The following is a 22,554-nucleotide window of genomic DNA, read 5'->3' on the forward strand; positions in this document are numbered from 1 at the left end:
ACTTTTGATCAGCCCTGAAGTGGTCAGGCAGTTGGACTAGATAATGACTGTAGGTCCCTTCCAACTGAAATCTGATCTATTCTATTCTATTCTATTCTATTCTATTCTATTCTGTTCTGTTCTGTTCTGTTCTGTTCTGTTCTGTTCTATTCTATTCTATTCTATTCCATTCCATTCCATTCCATTCCATTCCATTCCATCCTATCCTATCCTATCCTATCCTATCCTATCCTATCCTATCCTTATTTGTAATTATTATTATTACTTCAGTGATATCACCTAGAACCTTTAGCCAACAACTGGGCAATGCACTGCCCATGCACATAAAGAAAAGATGTCTCCTGCTCGCAACAGCTCTATTCTTGCTAATTCATGTTGAAATGATTAGGAAGAAGCCATTAAGATTAAGTCCGTGTTAGAGGCGAATGCTTAAAATCTGAGTAATCACACTCAACCAAAACAAAAGCATTGCAAATTGGGTATATGTCTTTCATCTTATCTTTTGTCTGTCGCTGCTAATTGGCTCCCTTTCTTTGAAGAACAAAAATGAAACGTAAGGGATTCCAGCTGCACATGGTCTATGTATTGACTACTAACCACTAGCACTTGGGAGGGGATTTATGGATTTTAGCACCTCTCCAATCCACAGCTTTCATTAGAGGTTTAACTTGGCCAGAGAAACTGATAGAATTGTAAAGAATGAGAGGAACATGTGGTAGCAACATGTGCTTAATGCTGCCTTGTTCACACTCAGGGGAGTTTGCACCTACAGTAACACCAATGGTGACTAGGAGGCTTTCCCAGTGATGCTCCACCTCTAGGATGACATGGTAATAAAATCTGAATGATAAAAGGGATAATCATAGTATTACCGAATAGTTTGGGTTGGAAGGGACCTCCAAAGCTCATCCAGTGCCACCCCTGCCATGAGCAGGGACATCTTCACCAGCTCAGGTTGCTCAGAGCCCCGTTCAGCTCAGAGCTCTTAAAGAATACTCTTAAATATTCTCTTACAGAATACTCCCTCAGTGCTGAGCTTTTCTAAAAATTACCTTGAAGTCTTTAATAGTATTCAAACTAAAACTGTCAGGGCATAAAATGATGTTGGACCTGCCTTATTTCTAAGCCTAGTCTCAGTACTGATTAAGCAGGTAGCATTAGATGTACCTTTTAAGCTTCCTAGTCCAGCGAGCCGGCCTGGGAAAAGCAGATAATGTTTACTTGCCTTCCTCACTGATTGGTATAGCATTCATTAAATACCGTGTGTAAAGCACTTTCGAAATCACCTAAAGAATTATTGCTCTTACAGTTTCTGTTCTGTGTTTTGATAGTTTTCGGTAATTTTCTGAATAGAGCATGACTCTTCTCATCAGCTTCTTTGCAGTGCAGTTTTCATGTCATTGAGTCACCTTTTTTATAAGAAATTCATGCTCTTAAGCAAGAAGTGTATTCTCCTGAATTACAGTAGGAGGCTACGTGTGTTCCCAGTCCATACCAGTGCACAGTCATAGGGGTCATTGGGACCATCTTCGATGGTTTGGAGGAAAAATGGGAACACACATGCAAACAGTTACCTTGTTCCAGGGGTTATGATATAACTGCGTAAAGCTCACTGGCTTTATTACTTGGCATATTCACTATAGAAATACATATTTCTCAAAAAGTGCACTGAGTTGCCTTAAATTGATTTAGCAAATCAGTTCACTGATAGCAGGGCAGTAACTCTGTTTTGTTTTTAAAATAAGGGAGTTTAAAGACAGAATTGCATCCGTTTAGCTAGATTGGTCGCAAAGCTGATTTTGTTGCTTGAGGTTTTGGGTTTTTTTCAGGGTTTGGTTTGATTTGGTTTGGTTTTTTGGCATGACAAAGTTTCAAAATTAGTATCATAAGTGAAATTTCAGTTTTAAAATGACAGTGAACTGATTTTTTTGCCCCTGCAAGCAGGTTCACTGTACCCTAGGTCTCTGCAAGTGAGTCTCACTCCTATTGGAGTACCCACGTACAGCCCGTAATAGCAAAATCCTGGACCTATTTGAGTCACATTACTTGTTCTGAGCAAAACTTTGATAACTTCAAGGCTTGTGTGTGTTTTTAGCCTAATTATCATGATGCAGACCTTTATCAGATACCAAGGCATGAAGATAAAATGACAGATCTCAAACCACTCTATTGTTTGCATGATTTCTTTGTAAAGCAAGTAGACGGATCGAAGAATTGGGACAGGATTATAAACCATGTATTTAGATAAAGCTTTAAATTTGTTTAAACTTAATTTATAAAGACTTCAAGTCCTCAATATCCCATTGTTGTAGTGTTACCAAAACAGCAGGAAAGCCTCCAGACTTTTCCATATCGTGTACCTGCCGTAACATTCAACAACTTTGACTGTCTGAGAAAGACCCAATACATGGAATTCCAGAGCAAAGAGATGAGAAAGGGTTATACTTTTCTGTGGGCTTTGTTTTGTCTTTTTTTTTTTAAACCTGCTTTGTGGATAAATGGAGAATTTCATCCTCTGGCCCGTCTCTCCAGAGTCTTTTAAGAAAAACAAAGCAATATGACTGTACAACAAGTGTGATTGTTTTAGAGTGATAAAAAAGACATCAGAAATCAGCAGCAAAACCAGAAATACGATTATCTTGTTCCTTAAATCCCAAGGCGGTTTTGCTCTTGTTAAATTTGATTTCAGTAAGGGAAGCTGGGAGGATGGTGTTTTCAGTTGGGGTTTTCCTCTTTGGTTTTGGTTTTAGCTTTTGTTCCGTTCATGAAGGTATCACAGAATCCCAGAATGTCAGGGGTTGGAAGGGACCTCAAAAGCTCATCCAGTGCAATCCCCCCATGGAGCAGGAACACCCAGATGAGGTTACACAGGAAGGTGTCCAGGCGGGTTGGAATGTCTGCACAGAAGGAGACTCCACAACCTCCCTGGGCAGCCTGGGCCAGGCTCTGCCACCCTCACCATGAAGAAGTTTCTTCTCAAATTTAAGTGGAACCTCTTGTGTTCCAGTTTGAACCCATTACCCCTTGTCCTACCATTGGTTGTCACCGAGAAGAGCCTGGCTCCATCCTCCTGACACTCACCCTTTATATATCTGTAAACATGAATGAGGTCACCCCTCAGTGTCCTCTTGTCCAGCTCCAGAGCCCCAGCTCCCTCAGCCTTTCCTCACACGGGAGATGCTCCACTCCCTTCAGCATCTTTGTTGCCCTGCGCTGGACTCTCTCCAGCAGTTCCCTGTCCTGCTGGAACTGAGAGGCCACAACTGGACACAATATTCCAGGTGTGGTAACTTCAAAGCTGCACCCTGTGACTCTGGGAAAAAAAATAAATGGCTTGTGAGCAGCAGCGCCTGTTAAAAATACTGCATGTCTCTGTGTTTTCACAGCTGCTGTGATGCTGAGGTGATGCTTTCCCTTCCGCATCCCATTTTGGGGATGCAGGAGAGGCAAAGATGTTCCCCCCAAGCAGGTTACCATCCCTAACCCAGCCAAGCACCTTTCACAAAGGAGTGAAACGAGAGGTTTTTTTCCAGATAAAACCCCTTCCCACTTGCCTAAAACCTTGCTGAGCATCATTTGTAATGTTTGTTTCTTTCCTCCCGTTGCCCCTTTCAGTGCCTGGGATTCACGCAGAGCAATCTTATCCCTCCTAGCTGAAGGGCTTGCCAAATGCTAATTGACTGTTAAAAATGTTCTCATCAAAGTACAAATGCTGCGAAGCTTTGCTGGCAAGGACCAGCAAGTTACTCGTCGGACTGTTGCAAGCCAAGCTCCATAGGTCTGGGAAGCTCATGCCCCTACTTGAGTGGTAGAATAAACATGTATTTAGCTTTTTAAAGTGCTTTCCGCTCCCTCCCGTGGACTCAATTTAAAATTCTTTCCTGAATAACTTTCTTTTCGTAATTATATTTACTAAATGGCACCTCAGTCTATAAGCCATAAAAAAAATACAAGGTTCTTCTGAATGTTTGCTTGCAAAACAATTTTTTAGAAGTCATTCATACCCCTCGTTGCTCCTCTGGGATTTTTGTAGCTAATCTGAAAGCCTCATAATTAATATGAAAAGAATTTAAAATGCATTTTTCAGTTTCTGTCTTACCTTGTAATTACAAGGTGCATCAGAGGTGGTCTTCAGCTTGTCATGCCTCAAAATGAAAGGTCTCCAAATTGTGGTGAAACCCCTTCTTTTCTCAGCTAACACCTCTTTTTTGAGTCTATACGTAGTAGATACATTATGTGGTACTTCATAAAATCTCCATCTACAACAAGATGTAAAGTTTAAATGCAAAACTAAGAAAAACCCCAAACCTTTACATGAAGAGGAGGAATATTTTCCTTATGGAGTAACATCCTTCCATACAGCTCTGGAGGGCCTGACGTAATATCATCGAACATTACACAGGCAGAAAAGCCACTTGGCTGGAAGGTAACATAGGGTGAAGTTGCAGACCACAGGCAGTACATTATCTGCCCTGCTTTAAATGATTAAGAGTCAAAGAACACTACATGTGCTGGCTGCTGTGGTACAGACACTGCCTGTGTGGTGTTGATTTTGTCCCTGTGCCTGCTCCAGTAGGTCCGTGACTGGGCTCCACATGTTCCCTGGGGTGCATTAGGTTCTAGTCAGGCTGACAGTGATGCCAAGACAATTTATGTGATGGTGTGTTAGAGAAACAGCTTTCCAAAAAGTTTATCTCATCATGTGAACTGATCCAATCTGTGACTGTGTTTGGATGATAGATACTTCTAAATAAAATAAAATAAAATGAAATAACATAATAAAATAAAAATAAAATAAAAATAAAATAAAATAAAATAAAATAAAATAAAATAAAATAAAATTAGTATGTAGGATCAAATAACACTGGAAAAGCACTAACGAAGATAAACATTTGTCTCAAAAAAAGAGATGGGTGTGTTTTTAATATAGATGAGGACAACATGCAAGGAAGCTGAGTTTGTACTCCTGCCTCTGGTACTTGCTCTTACTCAGCAAAAACCACTTTGGGCTGCAGGTTTTATGCTTGTAAAATGTGGCTGATGATATTTCTCGCAATGATTTTTCTGGGAGTCCTTGCTGCGGTATTATTACAAACAGAGCGGTGCTTGCACTGATTTTGTATTCCATCTCTCAAAACAGCTTCGACCTCGTAACCATTGGTGGCATCTCCATTATCCTGCACTTTGAGCGCGCCCCCTTCATCACCCAGGAGCACACGCTGTGGCTGCCTTGGGATCGCTTCTTCGTGATGGAAACCATAGTCATGAGGCACGAAGAGAATGAGATCCCAAGCTGTGACCTCAGTAACTTCGCCCGGCCAAACCCTGTGGTTTCCCCGTCTCCTCTGACAGCTTTTGCAAGTTCCTGCTCGGAGAAAGGTCCTATCATTCCTGAAATCCAGGTATGAACCGCCTGAACCAAGGAGAAAAAAATCATAGAATCATAGAATAGTTTGGGTTGGAAGGTACCTTCAAAGCTCATCCAGTGCCGCCCCTGCCATGAGCAGGGACATCTTCACCAGCTCAGGTTGCTCAGAGCCCCATCCAGCCCGGCCTGGAATGTCTCCAGGGATGGTTCATCCACCACCTCTCTGGCCAACCTGGGACAGGCTCTCACCACCCTCATTGTAGATGTTTAGTGCCATTTGAAGTGTCCTGAAGATATCGTGCGTGGCCTCTGACTCCCAGTCTGGACTAATCCCCTATCAGTGTCCTGCGTTATATCTGCCAACCCCTTGTGAATCTCACGCATAACTTGAACATCCCAAATTGCACTGGACACCTGCAGTTATGGAATCTAATTAAGACCTTAGTGGGATTCACTTTGAGGTTATGGCACCTAAATAAGGTGTTCACTCACAATTGTCTGGATGTGTGCTAGATGTCTGGGCTCCCATTAAAGCTGACAGGAATCTTATCAATACCGCCAGCAGAGCCTGTAGATCAATTAAGCTGACCATCTTGAAGGTATCCAGTTCACACTGACAGTATCACTTAGATTTCCACTGACTGTAATTGATGCTTACATTCCTACCTCACATGCACACATTTATACTTTGACTTCCGTATTTAGATGCCGTGAACTGAAATTGAATCCCACCCTTAAGTTTATGTGGCAGGAACAACCTTCTAAAGAGCCCTTTGTCCATGAAGAGACCCAGAAGTTCAGAGAAGACCCCTAACTTTTAGCTTCCTAAGTTTAGATAAGATGAATCCCATGAATGATGAGCACTACTTTTCCCACATGCCAAATTATTGAGCTAAAACCTCTAAAACTGTATTCCTCTTAAAACACTGACAGCTAAAGGGTAACAGAATTTGTGGTGCGGGAGTATACAAGACAATCTGATTTTATGGTGGAGTCCTGACAGTACTTTATTTCATAAATTAACTATTTTTCATTCCTATACAGCATATATACACAATAAAAAATAACCTAGCTGTCAGTTGCTGCAGCTGCATTTTATAAAATGTGTTTCTCAGTAGAGAAATGTTAAATATAAAAGGTGTGAGCACAAAGCTGGGAGGAGGTGACAAGTGGATGGCAGGGCAGGGAAGGAGATTTTGACAAGTGGGCAGGTAGGAACCTCACGAGCTCCAACAAATAAATGCAGTGTCCTCTACCTGTTTGCATTCAAAGGACCGAAAAGTACATTTTAAGTGTTTGATTCAGGTGCCTGCAGACAAATTTGGTGCCATTTAAAATGTCCTGAAGTGTTTCCTCAGGCCTCCAGCTGTAGCTTCAGATCTCAGGAAGGTCCATGTCGGATCTGTCATCCCCATGCAGAGGTTTTGGATGCCAGAGAACATTTCAACGGCATTAGGTGCCGGTGTTAAGGCCCCTGAATCAGGTCCTAAATGACTTTATTTCTCAAAATTCATTCCGAGCATCATATTCTCATGTTCCTTGCCTTGTCTACTGGCAGCATGAAGAGCAGCTGTAAGAGAAATGTGTAACCCAACACACAGAAAAAGGATTTTCTACATTGTCTCATGCAAAATGTGGAAGTATTGCTACTAATGCAAGCACAGATCAACACCCAGGAGTGAAGGAAACACTGCGGTGAAAGTTACTAAATAGTGAAAATCCCTAGTAAGCCTGAAGAACCAGCTCTTCTGCCTGACTGGCCTGGTGGTCGGACAACTTTTAAAGAGCAGATTATATTGATTAGGCTATAATAAACTCTAGAGAGCACTAGTAACTCACAAAGACCCCAGATACAACATATGAATTTGTCTGGTCCAAACAGCAATTATCAAATAGAAATAAGGGCACAATTCAACTGTCATTACTTTTGGTGCATTCAGAGTATTTTAAAGCTTATTTTTCCCCTCTTCTCCCACCAATGTCCTACAGGATTATACTCCCCCCCACCAATGCCCTGCTTTGTTGCTGGTTCAGCGCTACTTACAAACTACAAATGCGTCCCAGATAATCGGAATTACCACTTGAACCCACTCTTTAAGCAGGTGCCTTTAAACCCAACCCCTTGCGCTGCTCAGGGCTCTGGTACCGCTGTGCTGACCCTTTCTCCGGAGTGACAGACAGCAGAGACAGACCGTGACAGACACAAATAATTATTTCTGACAGGGATTTGAACCAGACATTGCAAACAGTACCTCTGTGACAATTATTTCTGCCTGGCTTTTTCCTAGAGCGGTTACAGATGAAGACAGATTTGATACAAGGGACCACCTTTACTGCAGCTCGGCTCAGCTGGTCTCTGGCTCAGCCAGGTCCCAGCTCAGCTTGTTGCTGAACTCATAAAATATATTTTTAAATTCCTGGGTTTTCCCAATTCTGTCATCTCTCAGCCTCCTAAGCACTGAGATATGTAGATCGAAAAGGCTGCATTACAGACAGTAAATATTTATGAGCACAGTGGAACAGCACTTGAACTTCAGGATGTGTCTGTTTGTCAAGTGCCGCAATGCTCAGAGACTGTAAGTTATCACTTGAAAAAGTGTTGGGCGTTGGATGACAGATTAGAAGAGGTCTTCTCAGGGGGCAGGTTACGTAATTTCTCATTATTGATAATGCTAACCAGAAAACCTGTAAGAGATGAGCAACTTGTCACTCCAGGCAAGTTTGCTGCTCCCACATCGAAGGGGTTGAGTATAGGAGCCATGTAGCTTGGAGAACACTAGGATGGCTGTGATGAACCTGTTGGAGAAGGTCCAGAGGAGCCACAGCAATGATTCGAGGCTGGAACAGCTCTGCTGGGAGGACAGTCTGAGAGAGTTGGGGTGTTCAACTGGAGAAGAGAAGCTCTGAGGGGACCTTATTGCGGCCTTTCTGTACTTAAAAGGGTCCGATAAGAAAGATGGGGACAGACTCTTTAGTAGGGCCTGTTGCGATAGAACAAGGGGTGATGGTTTTAAATTAAAAGAGGGGAGATTCAGGCCAGACGTGAGGAAGACATTTTTTACACTGAGGGTGGTGAGAGCCTGTCCCAGGTTGGCCAGAGAGGTGGTGGATGCCCCATCCCTGGAGACATCCCAGGCCAGGCTGGACAGGGCTCTGAGCAACCTGAGCTGGTGAAGATGTCCCTGCTCATGGCAGGGGTGGCACTGGGTGAGCTTTGAAGGTCCTTTCCAACCCACACTGTTCTCTGAGTCTGTGATCCCTTCCTGATGGGTGGATCTCTTTACGTACCAGCCTTCAAGCTTCCATGCTCTTAATATTACAGAAGCTGATGATTGCTGGGGAAGTATTTTCACGGCTCATTTAGGGTCCCGCACACCAAAGTATTTCAGAAGTGGCACAGGAGAGAACAGTGGTGGCTCTGACCTTCTGACACATCCTGTTTACAGACCAGGTTTTCCAGCTCACTGCCCAGCTTCTGCCTTTGTCTTTCACAATTTGCCGAAGGTTACCGTCTTGTGCTGACAATGTCCATGTTGTGTGCTTACCTAAGAGTGAAATTTTCTGGAAAGTGACAATTAGATTTTTTCCCATAAACCCTCAGAAAGAAATGCCCTTTTTAATAGTATTTTGCATGGAAGAATCAGCATGGTGTCAGGGATGTAAACTGAATCACTTTCCAGGAAATTTGCTTACTTTTCGTAGAATCTGAGAGGCATAGAACAGTTTGGGTTGGAAGGGACCTTCAAAGGTTTTCCAGTCCACACCCTCTGTAATGAGCACGTTAGCAGATAAATTAGCTGAAAATTCCATCTTTACTGAGACTTCTCAATTCTCAAAGCAGAACAGGGGCAGACAAAACTTTTCCTGCTCTTTTCTGATATTTTGTGAAATGTGGGAATCAAATAGAGACCTGTGAGTTAACTGTCCTAGTCAGTCAGAAATGCCCACACTCGTGTCTGGAGGAGAAAACAAAGCAACTCACCTAGAATATAGAGGACTCTGGAAAAGGAAGGGAAGGGAGAATGAAAGGGAAGGGAAAGGGGTTGATGCTGGTGGGTCAGGCTGAGACATTGGACTCAATGATCTTGGAGGTCTTTTCCAACCAAAACAATTCTATGATACAGGCCAAGTAGGCCTTGATTTTCTTACTGGGAAAAAGAAGCCAGGACACAAAAATCAGCAGCCATAGAAACCTCCCAAGATAAAATGGAGGCTAAAGTGATGGGCTGATCTCAGACCCCAATGTTCTTTCACTGTGAGTCCTGGGAATCCTTTTAACAGTGAGTCCCATTGTAAACACTGACTTAAATGTGATACTTTGGTCTCCTGTTCTCCCATGTAACAGAGATGGAGAAAGATGGGGGCATTCCTTGGCTTCCTCAACTAACCCTATAAATTACAGATATGATTTCATACTCGATGCCTACTAGGTGTGCTTTTTTAGACGTGTCTACCAGCGCTTTTATAAAGGTGTGTTTGATAAATTACAGCTTCACTGCCTTTTCCTGTCTCCTCGCTGCTGATTTAACACCTCCTGGATTGCTTTTCCACAGGCCCTACAGGAGGAGATTAATGTTTCCGGCAGTAAAATAAAAGTGAGTTACCTGAGCAGCCGCACAGCTGGCTACAAATCAGTGCTGAGGATCAGCATGACCCACCCCACCATCCCTTTCAACCTGATGAAAGTCCACCTCATGGTGGCCGTCGAGGGACGCCTCTTCAGAAAGTGGTTTGCAGCTGCTCCGGACCTGTCCTATTATTTCATCTGGGATAAGACAGATGTCTACAGCCAAAAGGTGTATGGGCTCTCAGAAGCTTTTGGTAAGTGACCTCGGAGCTTGTGTCTCTTTTTAGAAGTAGCCAGGTGGCACTGCGCAGACCTACATGGGTATGGTCCAACTGCTAACACATAAAATAGTCCCTGCTGTTTCTTTGGAGAGGATTTGGCCCAGCTGTTCAGCCAGCAGACATTTCCCCAACAGATGAACGCTTATCTGTTCTCTGGCTCATGGCCCAGCACATACATCCTGAGCTGCTACCATCATATTCATACAGAAGGAATGAGCTGGGACTACAGGCTTTTGGCTACGTCTCACATACAGACGAAAGCTGTCAGCACTGCTTTGAAAGAAATCCCTAGAACTAAGCCCTGATCGCCACTACTCCTCATGCCTGACCTTCAGCATTCCTCTAATTTTAGCTTCATCTTCATTACCCATTCAAGAATGCCATCCCAAACCCATGATGGTCTTTTCTCTTGTGCATTCATTGACATCTGCAAAAGACTGTCGGGGCTGCAAGGCAGAGAATAGGGAGGCTCTGCATACTCAATATGCCACATCCCCAGCACCAAGCATTGTAACCCATGCCACCCACTTCCCGGGGCAAAAGGTGGAATATATCATAGAATGTCCTGAGTTGGAAGGGACTCACAAGGATCATCGAGTCCAACTCCTGTCCCTGCACAGGACAACCCCACAGTTCACACTGTGTGTCTGAGGACGTTGTCCAGTCTCTTGTGAACACTGTGAGGCTTGGGGCGGTGACACCTCCCTGGGGAGCCTGTTCCAGTGTCCAGCACCTCTGGGTGAAGAACCTTTTCCTTATGTCCAACCTAAACCTCCCCTGGCACATCTTCCTGCTATTCCCTTGGGTTTTGTCACTGATCACTAAAGAGAAGAGTTGGGCACCTGCCCCTCCTCCTCCCCTTGTGATGAAGCTCTCTCCTCAGTCTCCTCCGGGCTGAACAAACTCATTGATTTTAGCCACTATGGTGGGGCAAGAAGCTGTGCTGTGAATGCAGCAGGGAAGTGGTCGTGCCACTGTAATGGGCACTGATGAGGTTGCACCTTGCATACTGTATTCAGTTTCGGGCCCCTCACTATAGGAAAGACATTGAGGTGCTGGAGTGAGTTGAGAGAAGGGAACGGAGCTGGGGAAGGGGCTGGAGCACAAGTGTGATGGGAGCGGCTGAGGGACCTGGGTGGTTCAACTGGAGAACAGGAGCTGAGGGGAGACCTGATCTCTGAACTGCCTGAAAGGAGCTTGGAGCCAGGGGGGGTCAGGCTCTGCTCCCCAGGAACAAGCGCCAGGAGCAGAGGAAACGGCCTCAAGTTGCGCCAGGGGAGGTTGAGGTTGGGTATTAGGAAAAATTGCTTCCCAGGAGGGATTGTCGGGCATTGGAACAGGCTGCCCAGGGCAGTGATGGAGTCACCATCCCTGGAGGGGTTTAAAAGGCATTTAGCTTAGGTTCTTAGGGACATGGTTTAGTGCTAGAGTTGAGTTATGGTTGGACTTGATGATCTTGAGGGTCTTTTTCAACCAAAATGATTCTATGATTCTGTGATTCTATACAACCGAGTTTGGAGTCTATACTGGGAAACATGACCTAGTAGCGTGTCTTAAAGACTACATTGACATGCTTTTTAAGGTGCTAGATCAGCAGTGGGTCTGGAGTGCTCCACAGTGCAGTTCTGCAGCCGTAAAGGACTCACGCAGGGCTGAGGACATGAGCATTCAGGCTTTCAATGATTCCCACCTCTGGAAACCCTCATTTCCTAAACTACATCTTCCTCTGATACTGTCAGATTCTGCAGACGTCTATAGTTGATGGAGGATCCTGAGTTCACACAGTGCTCAGCACTTTTTAAGGATGCTAGGAAATTTGTGAGATCCAAACTTTATTTTTATCTAATGAAAAAAATGAGTGATGTAATTGCTTTTCGTTTGTATAGAACTTGTAGTTCTGCTCTGCTTCAGCTGTTAGCACTGAAAAGATCAGATAGGGCAGAAGAAAAGCAAACCAATGAAACCGGTCCTGCTTCTTCTGAGAAAATCATAAAGGAGTCATTATTCTGTCGAAAACATTATTTTTCTTCTACTGACATCATTTTACTCTTAAGCAACTCCAGTGTGTTCAGTGAAGTTGAGAGCCTAAAAGGCTCTGATTAGACATCACGGCAATCAAACCCTTTTTCATATTAACAATGACCACAAGTCAACCTGGCCTAATATTTCTGTCTCTAGGGGACTTTCTGTCCCATGTCTCATTTGTATGTCTTAACTTTCCAAGAAGGGACAAGGATTTTTAGCAAGTTCCTGACATGCAGTATTTTATCAAAGATAGTAGATAGGAGTAAAATGTTCCCATTTAGGAGTTTGCCCTCTCAAATGCTCATTGTTTTAAATGTGTCTTTAAAATCATGCCTTTTAAATATTTAGCACATTTACCCAACATCTATGACTGTGTTGACCTTTTTAAATGCGAGATGGCCTTTAAAGAGAAAAATATTAAGACTCTGCATTGTGATGATGACATTTTAAATGAAATTGGCAGTTTCCTGTAGAAAAGCTCTTAACCCTCCTCAGTTGAAACTCTCTGTGTGTTGATTGTGCATTTCTGGGCTACTAATATGAGGGCTTCTTTTGCTTCTTGTTCATAGTTTCGGTAGGTTATGAGTATGAATCCTGTCCTGACTTGATCCTGTGGGAGAAGAGGACGGCTGTGCTTCAGGGTTATGAAATCGATGCTTCCAAACTGGGAGGATGGTCCCTGGACAAACATCATGCCCTCAACATACAAAGTGGTAGGTTGGCTGTAACACATATCAGTGTTGCAAGGCTCAGTTGCTTCTTAGTGTTGAGAATTCAAGAAAAGGAGAGAAATGTGATCAACACATGTACTCTCTCATGTATTTTACTAATAAGTTATTTCTGTTAACCCACATTCAGAAGTAATACGGTGTGCATAAGTTGAAAGTCAGCATGTATAACTTTGTAGTGTCTTAAAAGAAGCAGATTAACGAGGAAAATATTCCTAAAATAACAAAGGCAAGTCTGTTCAGGTTGGACGTACCACTGACCATAAATCCACCCAGGACCGTCCCCCAATGTGCAAGCGTACTTGCAGAAATTAATGTTTTCATGGGTCATAAAGGAGAATGGAAGGTGCGAGGGTCCTTGAAGGTTGCTCAAGACTAGAGCAGGGAGGCTTGGAAGCTGATCAGAACATGTACAAAAGGTGGAAGCACGGTGTCCTTCTGGATGATAGCTGTGATATGGGAGCAACCATCTAGTTCAGCGCACCTCACTGCTGAAAACACTATGCTTATAATATAAGGAACATAAGCAGAGCTTTGCAGATGAAACATTTCTCTACAGAATGCACCGTGGTCTTTCTGTCCCTTCTCTTTCTGTAAGCTGTGTGTATTTTATTTTTTACCTTATAGACTGCAAAATACAGGGCAAGGATGGACAAAAAGAGGCAGGTGAAAATTCATGAGATGCTGAAAAGTGTAATTAATTCAAAGGTAAAGACAGCCTTGTTCACCCTACATACTTTTCTTCTGCAGGAAAAGAAATAGGTCTATAAAAATTTACTTCAGATAAGGGGCTTCTCATTTGAAACTGTCACAAAACAACACTATGAAGAGTGATAAACCTCCTTGTCTCTTGACAAGTTCCCCAGCTGGCATCCAGCATTGCCAGTTTGTGCTCCCTTTGGTCTCAGTTTCCTTGTCTCTCTTTTAATTTCCTTATTACTGTCTTCTCTCTCCAGGCATCTTGCATAAAGGAAATGGGGAAAACCAGTTTATTTCCCAGCAGCCGCCTGTAATCGGAAGCATTATGGGCAATGGCCGCAGACGTAGCATTTCGTGTCCAAGCTGCAATGGTCTTGCAGATGGGAACAAACTTCTGGCTCCTGTTGCCCTCACCTGTGGGTCTGATGGAAGTCTTTATGTTGGAGATTTCAACTACATCCGAAGGATTTTTCCCTCTGGCAATGTCACCAACATCCTGGAGCTGAGGTACGCTGTGCTGAATGGGGCCGTTATCATTACACCCTTAAGTTCTGCAGAAATCTTATGTACCTGAAAGGAAAAAGAGCGAAACTGTTTAAAAGAAAACAGAAAAACAGAAAAATTTCTGCCCAGATTTGCCTCTTCTGCAACTCTGCTGACTTTGATTTACACTAGAGAAACACAGAACTAACAAGTTCTTCCTGAATTGAATCACACGCCGAAAATATTAACACGTTTCTGTGCTGTTAAGCCAAACTGTGTTGATGTCTGCCTTTTGGTGTAGATAAAGACCAGTGGGAATTCAGCCTCTGAGATAACCTGAACTTGGAAGGACATGGCACTGATGATGATACGTAGAGGTTAATCAGGATAGATAATCATTCATAATTAAGACAGAGTGATGACCTAGGGAGTCACGGACTGGGTTTTTCTAGTTATTTCTTGGGGGACAAACATATCAGCCCCCCTCAGTTCCCAACTGAACAGCAGTGTCAAGGTGAATATGTAGATGGAACATCTGAAAGCAAGTGTTTCCTTTTAACCCCAAATAACAAAGGGGGAAGAAAATACTAGGAGAAATAGGAAGGCTTGTGAAGGAACATCCATTAAAATAAGGGGGAAGGAAGGAAAAATATAGATTTGTCACAAGTTCTGAAAAAATAAAATAGATTGTGACTGAAGCAAAATTTAAAATTGACCTCACTGAGGGTACTTTTCCTATGTAAAATTTCCACAACAAATAAAATTACCTACTTCAAAGCACCAGGGCTTGATTCTGGACTCTGTGACCAGGCAAGACTCACTCCAGGACAGTCAATAGAGTCAAGCCAGTGTTTGTGAGTGAGGCTTCTCTGCTTAAAGGACCTCACCCAAAGTCAATGTGAGGTTAGCATGGTGAATGGGAACCTTCCCACCGCCTCTCAAGGTCTGGTCTGAAAGTGAGAGTCTCACAGAAAGCCAGAATCTCCCTGTCTTACTTACCAATGCTCCATTTCTGTAAGGACTGCCATGTGGAAGCTTACTAGAGAACCACAGTAATTAGACTTTGCTGAAGGTCTTATTTGGCACAGAGAACCATCATCATAGATCATAGTATAGGATGAAAAGGATCCAGACAAACATTACACTTAAAGAGTAACTGTCTTGCTATGCTCACAGGGTGACAAGGACATCAGGAGGAGTCGTTGAGTTAGGAAACCCCCAGAGAGATGTTTGCAGCCACATCCCAGAGGGCTGGGGAACCTTTTGAGTAAATAAGCAAGAACTTGATTCTTGCTGTTGTGTTTTACGGCATACGAGAACGTAATATCTATCATGTTTGTAAGGTGGGAAGCTGGGATAAATCTTCAGCCCTGGTCCATGTTAAAGAATGTAATGTTCCTCCAGTGCCAGAAAGTTATTTTAATGACCAAAGGTGAGATTTCCAGAAGAGCCTAGGTGATTTGGGGCCCAGATCCCATTGCAACTGAGTGGGATTAATATCTCATTCCCACAAGTGCAATTGTGAAAACCCGATCCCCGTTTCATTGTCAGTGGAAATACCAGACCCGTGGAGGTTTTGCAGAGTATTTCCTGATTGGAAAAGAGAAAATTGGAAACCTTGACAGAGTGGCCTTCCTGGCTCTTGTGTAGAGCCACAGAGTTAAATTTACTCCAGAGTTAAATCTGCTGGAACGATTGCTGCTTCGTCTGTGCAAACACTTAGGTTACTGGATCTAATAAACGTTTCTTCACTCTGGTGTGCTATAAAGTAAGTGGGTTCAGATGCAGGCTGACTAAAAGTGATGGAGGAAAGCCATCGCTTTTGGACTAAACGGAGTTTGCCTGTGTCTTCTCAAATCAGCATCTCCTTGGAGATTAACACCCTCACTATTTGGCTTTTGGGTTTTGTTTGGGGGGAGCGTCTTGAGAGCGTAGTGTTCTGTTGGGGAGCGGAAAGCGAATGCATTGTGGGTCACAGATAACTGCAGCTGGGTATGTGACTAGACCCATGAAAAATGTCCAGCTCAGCATAATTTCACTCTTCTGGGCTACAGTTCATGAGGTTACGGCTATGAACTGCCACCCATAACTGTGCGACTGTTAAACTTTGTAAATCACAAGGTTTTGCTTTGACTGAGAGTGAAAAAACTGTGAATATATTTGCATTTACATGTATTTAGCTCAGTACTGCCCTGAACGATAAAGTCTGTCTGGTCCTATCTCCTGTGTAAGGGAATAACTCCAAGCAGGTGAGACCACACTTGCTTTGTGATACGCAACGGTACATAAGCGAGCTCGCTGCCAAGTAATATCCAATATAAAATATATCAGTGTCATTCCAGCTAAGTCTTTATTTATTATTGCATTGTATGATACAGATACTGTCAAGTTTTCAATCTGCTAATAATGCATCGAACTGAGCTGCTAACACCTCGTTCTTTCTTCTGTTCCCTGCTTTCCTGTCTTCTGTCAGAAATAAAGATTTCAGACATAGGTAAGCCAACCAGTAGAGAATTCTTATGCCGCTCCCTGTCTTGTTGCATGTTGTCACATAGCAGAGCCGCAAGTGCCATTTCCAGATGATTCAATAGCAAATGAAGCTGGCGTGATTAAAACTGGCAGAGGCGATCAGTCATCAGAACTGGGAGCCGTTAATCACAGGACAGAGTCGCACAGATTTCTGCATGAGCTGTTGGAGATGCAGACAGGGGAGGTGCAGACACGAGGGGGATGAGAGGAGGAGGGTGGGAATTAAGCAAGAAAGCAAAGTGGGGGAACCATCAGGATACAGGTCACTGGAACAGCTACGATGGGGAAAATAATTCTCATATGGTGAAATGTCTTCTTTTTGAGTTTTGGAGAGTGTAACGGGGATAACGAAGGGCCAGGTGTACCCCAACATCACCCAGTTAGGGAAGGAAGGTTTTGTAATTGAGCTCTTCATAGAAAGCCTTCAGATTTTGTGAAAGGGTGTCAGGCTCAGACAGGAGCTAATGTGACTCAGAACCTTAGCCAGGAAACGCAATAATAAAAGAGAAAGAGTAATGACAAGAAAACAAGATGAAAGAGAGAGTCCTAAATTGGAGCTTTGTCACTAAGAATATTTGTCATTCGGGTTCACTGGAGTTTCAGTGAGTTTGATCCAATCAGTTGCATTCAGGAAGATGTCAACCTCCTGTCACTGTCTGTGTTTACAGGGACTTCTCTGGCTCTGACAAGTTTCCCATCCTTCTCCCTGGTTGCTTTCTAAATTAGAAGCTTAGATTGTGGAGTTCAGATTTTTTTGCTTGATTTTCTTTGTGCATTTGGGATTGGGGATTTTTCTTGCTACATGTTTTTTATTTACTTTTTCCTTGACTTCACAAAGGCTGTGCAAACCCAGAAATGTTCATTTAATCTGTATGCCTGGAAATGCAATGGAATAAAAACTGGGTTTATTTTGCCTTATTGCCAGGACATTAATGAAGGGCTGAGCTTCCACGGTGTAACGGGCTGGCCTAAAGCATTTATTAGCAGGGCTGGGAGGTTGGTACACAAGACCTCTGTGCTGATCGTCTTCATCAGGCTGAGTTCCAGCCCCCCAGCTCCTCTTTCACATCATTTGAAGGCAATAGAAAAACTCATTTATCTTAGAAACAGCCAGGCTGTATCCTTAGAGGCCTAGAAATACGCAGCTGCTAAAGTGCACCTGCTCAGACAGTGAAGGGCAGGAGCTGAATACCTGTGCCAAGAGGAGTTTTTTGTATATGAAGGCAACAACTGACTGAAGATATATTGACTGGCCACAAATGATGCCACCAGAGCCTTATAAAGTTGACAGAGCTTCAGCCTTTAGGCAAGTCCTAAAAGCTAAGAATTGAAATGAAAGCAAGCCAAGACCTTCTGACTTCAGTGCAGTCCAAAGGGGACTGGTGAGGGAGGAGGAAGGCGAGGAGCTCTGGACCAACTCTTCCAATCTGTGACCACATTAAGGGAGGGATTCATGTGAGTTAGCAGCTGTTCTTTGTCATTTGCCGTAATACTTCTTGTTAGGAAGCCTTTTCTTTCCTGAGCTGCAGGGACATGAGTGGGTGTAGCCTTAGCTAAAGCTCCAGTGCTTTGAGTTCCAGAAGGTCCTCAGCTTGACACCATTGATGGACAACAGTTGCAAAGGGTGAGATCCCCAGTACTAAATCTTAGTGGTTTGGAAAAGCTGCAATCCATATGAAAAAGCTTCAGGGGAAAGGATTCCTCCCCACTCCATAGTCTGTGGTGAGCTTGATCCGCGGAGGTTCTGGAGCTACCAGCTAAGAGGCTTGGCTCTACAGTACAGCCTAGGTAGCCAGGGTCTAACTCTGCAACAGCCAAAATGGCTTTGTGTCAATGTGGGGGATGTTAGCTGACCCAAAAAGCATCACCAAGTCATGATGCCTCCAAGTTTACCCCCATCTGTCATTCAGTAACAGATTAATAGGAACTTACTCTAGTATGTCTGCGTATGGACCTGTCTTGAAGGGCTTACAGAAGCTAATGACATTTTCCAAGCATGGCAATAACAGTTCGCGGTGAATTATCATTATCTTTTCTCTGCAGGAACATGGAGGGCAGTGAGGCATTGCTGTCTTGCAAATATGCAAAAAGTGCCCACACTTAAATGTATTCTTCCCTTCTGGTTTCCATTCATACCTTAGAGAGACAAATCTGCGATTAGAGGCAGAGAGATATCTCAGAAAACTGCCCTAGGATGAGATCAAAAGTCCTTTGCAGTCCCTGGGTTGGCTTATGGCGCTGCTATGAAGTTTTATTATCCAGCCTGTGACACTAGAAGAGCTTTGGGCATCGCATAGAAACTGAAAACACTAAAAAGGCCAAGTGTAAATTCAGCTCGCTGCACTGTGTGGCCTCCTTGTGTATTAATCTATTGAATGTCACCCAGGGACAAAAAAAAAGACCAGTTCCTCACACCAGCTATAATAAAACCCTCTATTTGTGAGCTACAGGGTGCTTGTCATGGAGCCATGGAAACACAGCCCCAGTGAACAAAAAACCCTGGCTGCAGGAATCCTGTAGTTCTTTAGTCACCAGCAAATTCATGTGGCCAGCAAGGATCAGAGGGATTGAGGGCAGCTAGCACAGAAAGCTTTACAGAGGTGGTTTCATGAGATATCAGGTCCAAAAAAGCCCCAGGAGTTTATTCAGATCAGCATTTTTGGGTAACTCACTTTGGTGTTGTGATTGCTCCTGTCTGTTGAGTGCAGTGGGAGCCAGAACTGTACTGTTACCATTAACCAAAGTTGTCCTTTCAAGGGTAGGCGCCCTTGCACTTGATAAACTAAAATCCAGTTCATGTTGTAAGATATATGTTGAAAATAAGTCAGATGAACCATACCTAAAAAGCACTATTGACAATTAAGGGAGTTAATGCAGCCAGTTCAGATGTGAGACATCTGAAGCTCAGTGAGATTAATATGAACAGAAACACATAAAAGTGTGCAGTCTGCTGTGCTGACATATTATGGAAAACCTGCTGAAACCAAGGACCATGTCCCTTTTCTCATCTTTATTCCTTAGAGCCTGGCTTCTCACACTGGAGCAGGAGCTTCCTTCCTCAGACTCCTCCAAAATGTGGGCTCTGAGCCCAAGGGAATAATAACAACTTTTGCTCAAAGCCTGTGCATTGATTCTAGTGCAACAGAAGCAACCCCTGGGTGTCAGACATCGGCCTGTTCACCCGCTTTCTATCATTTCCTTCCTCATGCTGTGTGTAAGGAGTCACGTAAAGCATAAGCACTTTAAAATCGAGTTGGGATCCCTTAACTTATCTGCAGAGCTCCCCAAATGTGCCACCATCCTGTCCAAACAGAGCGCAAAAAGGAAGGGGACAAGGCAGGTGCACGGGAGAGCCTTTATGCAACCCCAAACAACTGGGATCTTTGTGGATTTGGAAGAATTCCCTGTGCTTCCCCAGCGCATGGTGGTATCACAAGCTTCCAAAGACGCAACGTCACCTCCACGTCACTTTGGCCTCCAGAACTTCTCACGTTACTGTCCTTATTCCCAGTGACAACACCATCATGCCCACTAGAACCCACTAAAGTGTCTGTTCTTGGCTTGGGACCAGCCCGCCCCATCCCTGCAACTTTGATTTGGTGCTTTAGGGGCTTAAAATATCAGTGCGATGCTCAGGGTTTCTTCTAGAAAAACCTTTAATAGCTAAAGGAACACTCTGAATGGGAAATCAGCTCTTCACCCACAGCCCTTTTCTAGTGGTGGCGGCGTCAATATTGGGGATAAATATTCTAAGATTGCAAATACTGTAACTGATTAAGTCTTCTGAGTAGTAAGAAGTCCCATCTGTTGACTTGGTCCATTATCTAACTGAGAAATGAGAGAGGATGAAAGGATCAGTCCAATTTACCACTTGGATTTGCTTATTGATTGTGGCTTTAAATAAGAAGCAAAGTCTCAGTGTTCCCAGCTCCAGTGCTCACGCATTGTCACAGATGAAGAGAAGCAGTTCGGGAACTTTTACATTGCTGACGTATATTTGTTTAGCATCTCTCATCCTGAAGGATCTGAAAGCATTGAACAAAATCTCCAGGGTTTTTTTTCACACACAGCCATGCTGCAGAAAATATATAGTTTGTGTTGGGAGTGCCCATACCATTCAGAACATTAGATTTAGAAAGGTAATTTTATGCCTTAGAAGTTTCACTATTAGCTCACCAGGTGAAATCCAGACCCAAGTGACCCATGATTTTAAGTCACCCAAGATTATTATCATCCCATGGGTAGTTTAACCAACACAAGTTTCTACCTCTGCCTCTTCCAAAGCACATTTGCTGGTAAAGGTGTGTGTCCCTCTGTGGAATCCAGTTATGCAGTTAGCGGTAGGACAAGGGAGCATGGGCTTAAACTCTGCCAGGATAAATTTAGGCTGGAGATTAGAAAGAAATTCTTTACAGACAGAATGGTCAGGCATTGGAATGGCTGCCCAGGGAGGTGCTGGACTCACCGTCCCTGAAGGTTTTTAAACTGAGATTGGACATGGCACTTAGTACCATGATGTAGTCAATGGACTGGAGTTGGACCAAGGGCTGGACTTGATGATCTCTGAGGTCTTTTCCAACCAGTCCATTCTGTGATTCTGTGATTCTTTAAAAGTTCAACCAGTCAGAGATAATTTATTAATGATTGTGAACTTTGAACTCACCCCTACTCTGTATTCAGGACCTCGTTAATAAAACTAAGCTTGGTTTACCAGCGGCTATTGAAAGTATTAGTCTGTAAATTCAGGTGTGAATTAACATTCAGCTTTCCTACTGGATTCATATTTTGCTTTTACCTGGCTCTCTGATCTGTGGTTAAAAGTAATCAGAGTTTGTTTGTGCCTATTCTACACAGGAGCTGGGATTAGAAAATAGTTTATTATTGTCTATTCCACAGACAGTTATAATGATTAAGGGAGTGGAGCATCTCCTATGTGAGGAAAGGCTGAGGGAGCTGGGGCTCTGGAGCTGGAGAAGAGGAGACTGAGGGGTGACCTCATTCATGTTTACACATATATAAAGGGTGAGTGTCAGGAGGATGGAGCCAGGCTCTTCTTGGTGACAACCAATGATAGGACAAGGGGCAATGGGATCAAACTGGAACACAAGAGGTTCCACTTAAATTTGAGAAGAAACTTCTTCCCAGTGAGGGTGGCAGAGCCTGGCCCAGGCTGCCCAGGGAGGTTGTGGAGTCTCCTTCTCTGCAGACATTCCAACCCGCCTGGACACGTTTCTGTGTAACCTCATCTGGGTGTTCCTGCTCCATGGGGGGATTGCACTGGATGAGCTTTCCAGGTCCCTTCCAATCCCTGACATTCTGTGATTCTGTGAATAATAAAGTCCACTAGAGTGAAGCTATGAAATTAAAAAAAAAAAGTAAATTACAGCTATAGTGCTGGGGGAGGGGAGCAGGAATTTCCAGCTCTGCTACCGTTTCTCTTCATTGTTGGGAAAGTCATTTGCTTTTGCCCATCTGCTGTGAGACTCGGTGAAAGCTATCGCTGCTTTCCAGGCTAAGATGCTAAAGAATTGCAAAGTGCCATTAAAAACATCCTCCTCTGGTCCACCTCTCATGCAAAAAAGAGATTATGAAGAGCTCAAAAGCTGACTGACGCTCAGCTGGGCTTTGTTAGGACAGCCAGCGGAAAATGCAAGGCCCTGATCAAAAAGGGTGATGGATTCCCACAGGGAACTTCTTCCACCAGGGTTGAAGCCACTTGCTTAGTGTGAGTGACGTGCAGGTAAATGAAATAATACCCGGCCAGGCTGCTGTCGTTGGGACAGAATACAGATGGAGACTCAACTGTCAGGCTGGAGCTGTCTTGAAGGTCAGAGCATTTTATTTAGCAAGAATCAGTGTCATTTGTGGAGATGA

General features: G+C 43.6%; 1 protein-coding gene across 3 annotated transcripts in view; it reads left to right on the forward strand.

Annotated features, from left to right (window-relative positions):
* Positions 1–22,554, forward strand: part of TENM4 (teneurin transmembrane protein 4) — a gene marked incomplete at both ends in the record, with an annotated part of 380,135 nt that overhangs the window by 298,627 nt on the left and 58,954 nt on the right. For 2 of the 3 annotated variants that reach the window (XM_080355605.1, XM_080355607.1), the window contains 5 exons: positions 5,141–5,402; positions 9,922–10,189; positions 12,811–12,954; positions 13,926–14,175; positions 16,625–16,645. In XM_080355605.1, coding sequence (XP_080211731.1) covers positions 5,141–5,402; positions 9,922–10,189; positions 12,811–12,954; positions 13,926–14,175; positions 16,625–16,645 — 945 coding nt within the window. The remainder of the gene's footprint in view (positions 1–5,140; positions 5,403–9,921; positions 10,190–12,810; positions 12,955–13,925; positions 14,176–16,624; positions 16,646–22,554) is intronic. The other variant, XM_080355606.1, reaches the window with a different exon arrangement.

This window comes from Nesoenas mayeri (genome assembly GCF_963082525.1).
Source record: "Nesoenas mayeri genome assembly, chromosome: 1".
In the NCBI taxonomy this organism is placed as follows: Eukaryota; Metazoa; Chordata; class Aves; order Columbiformes; family Columbidae; genus Nesoenas; species Nesoenas mayeri.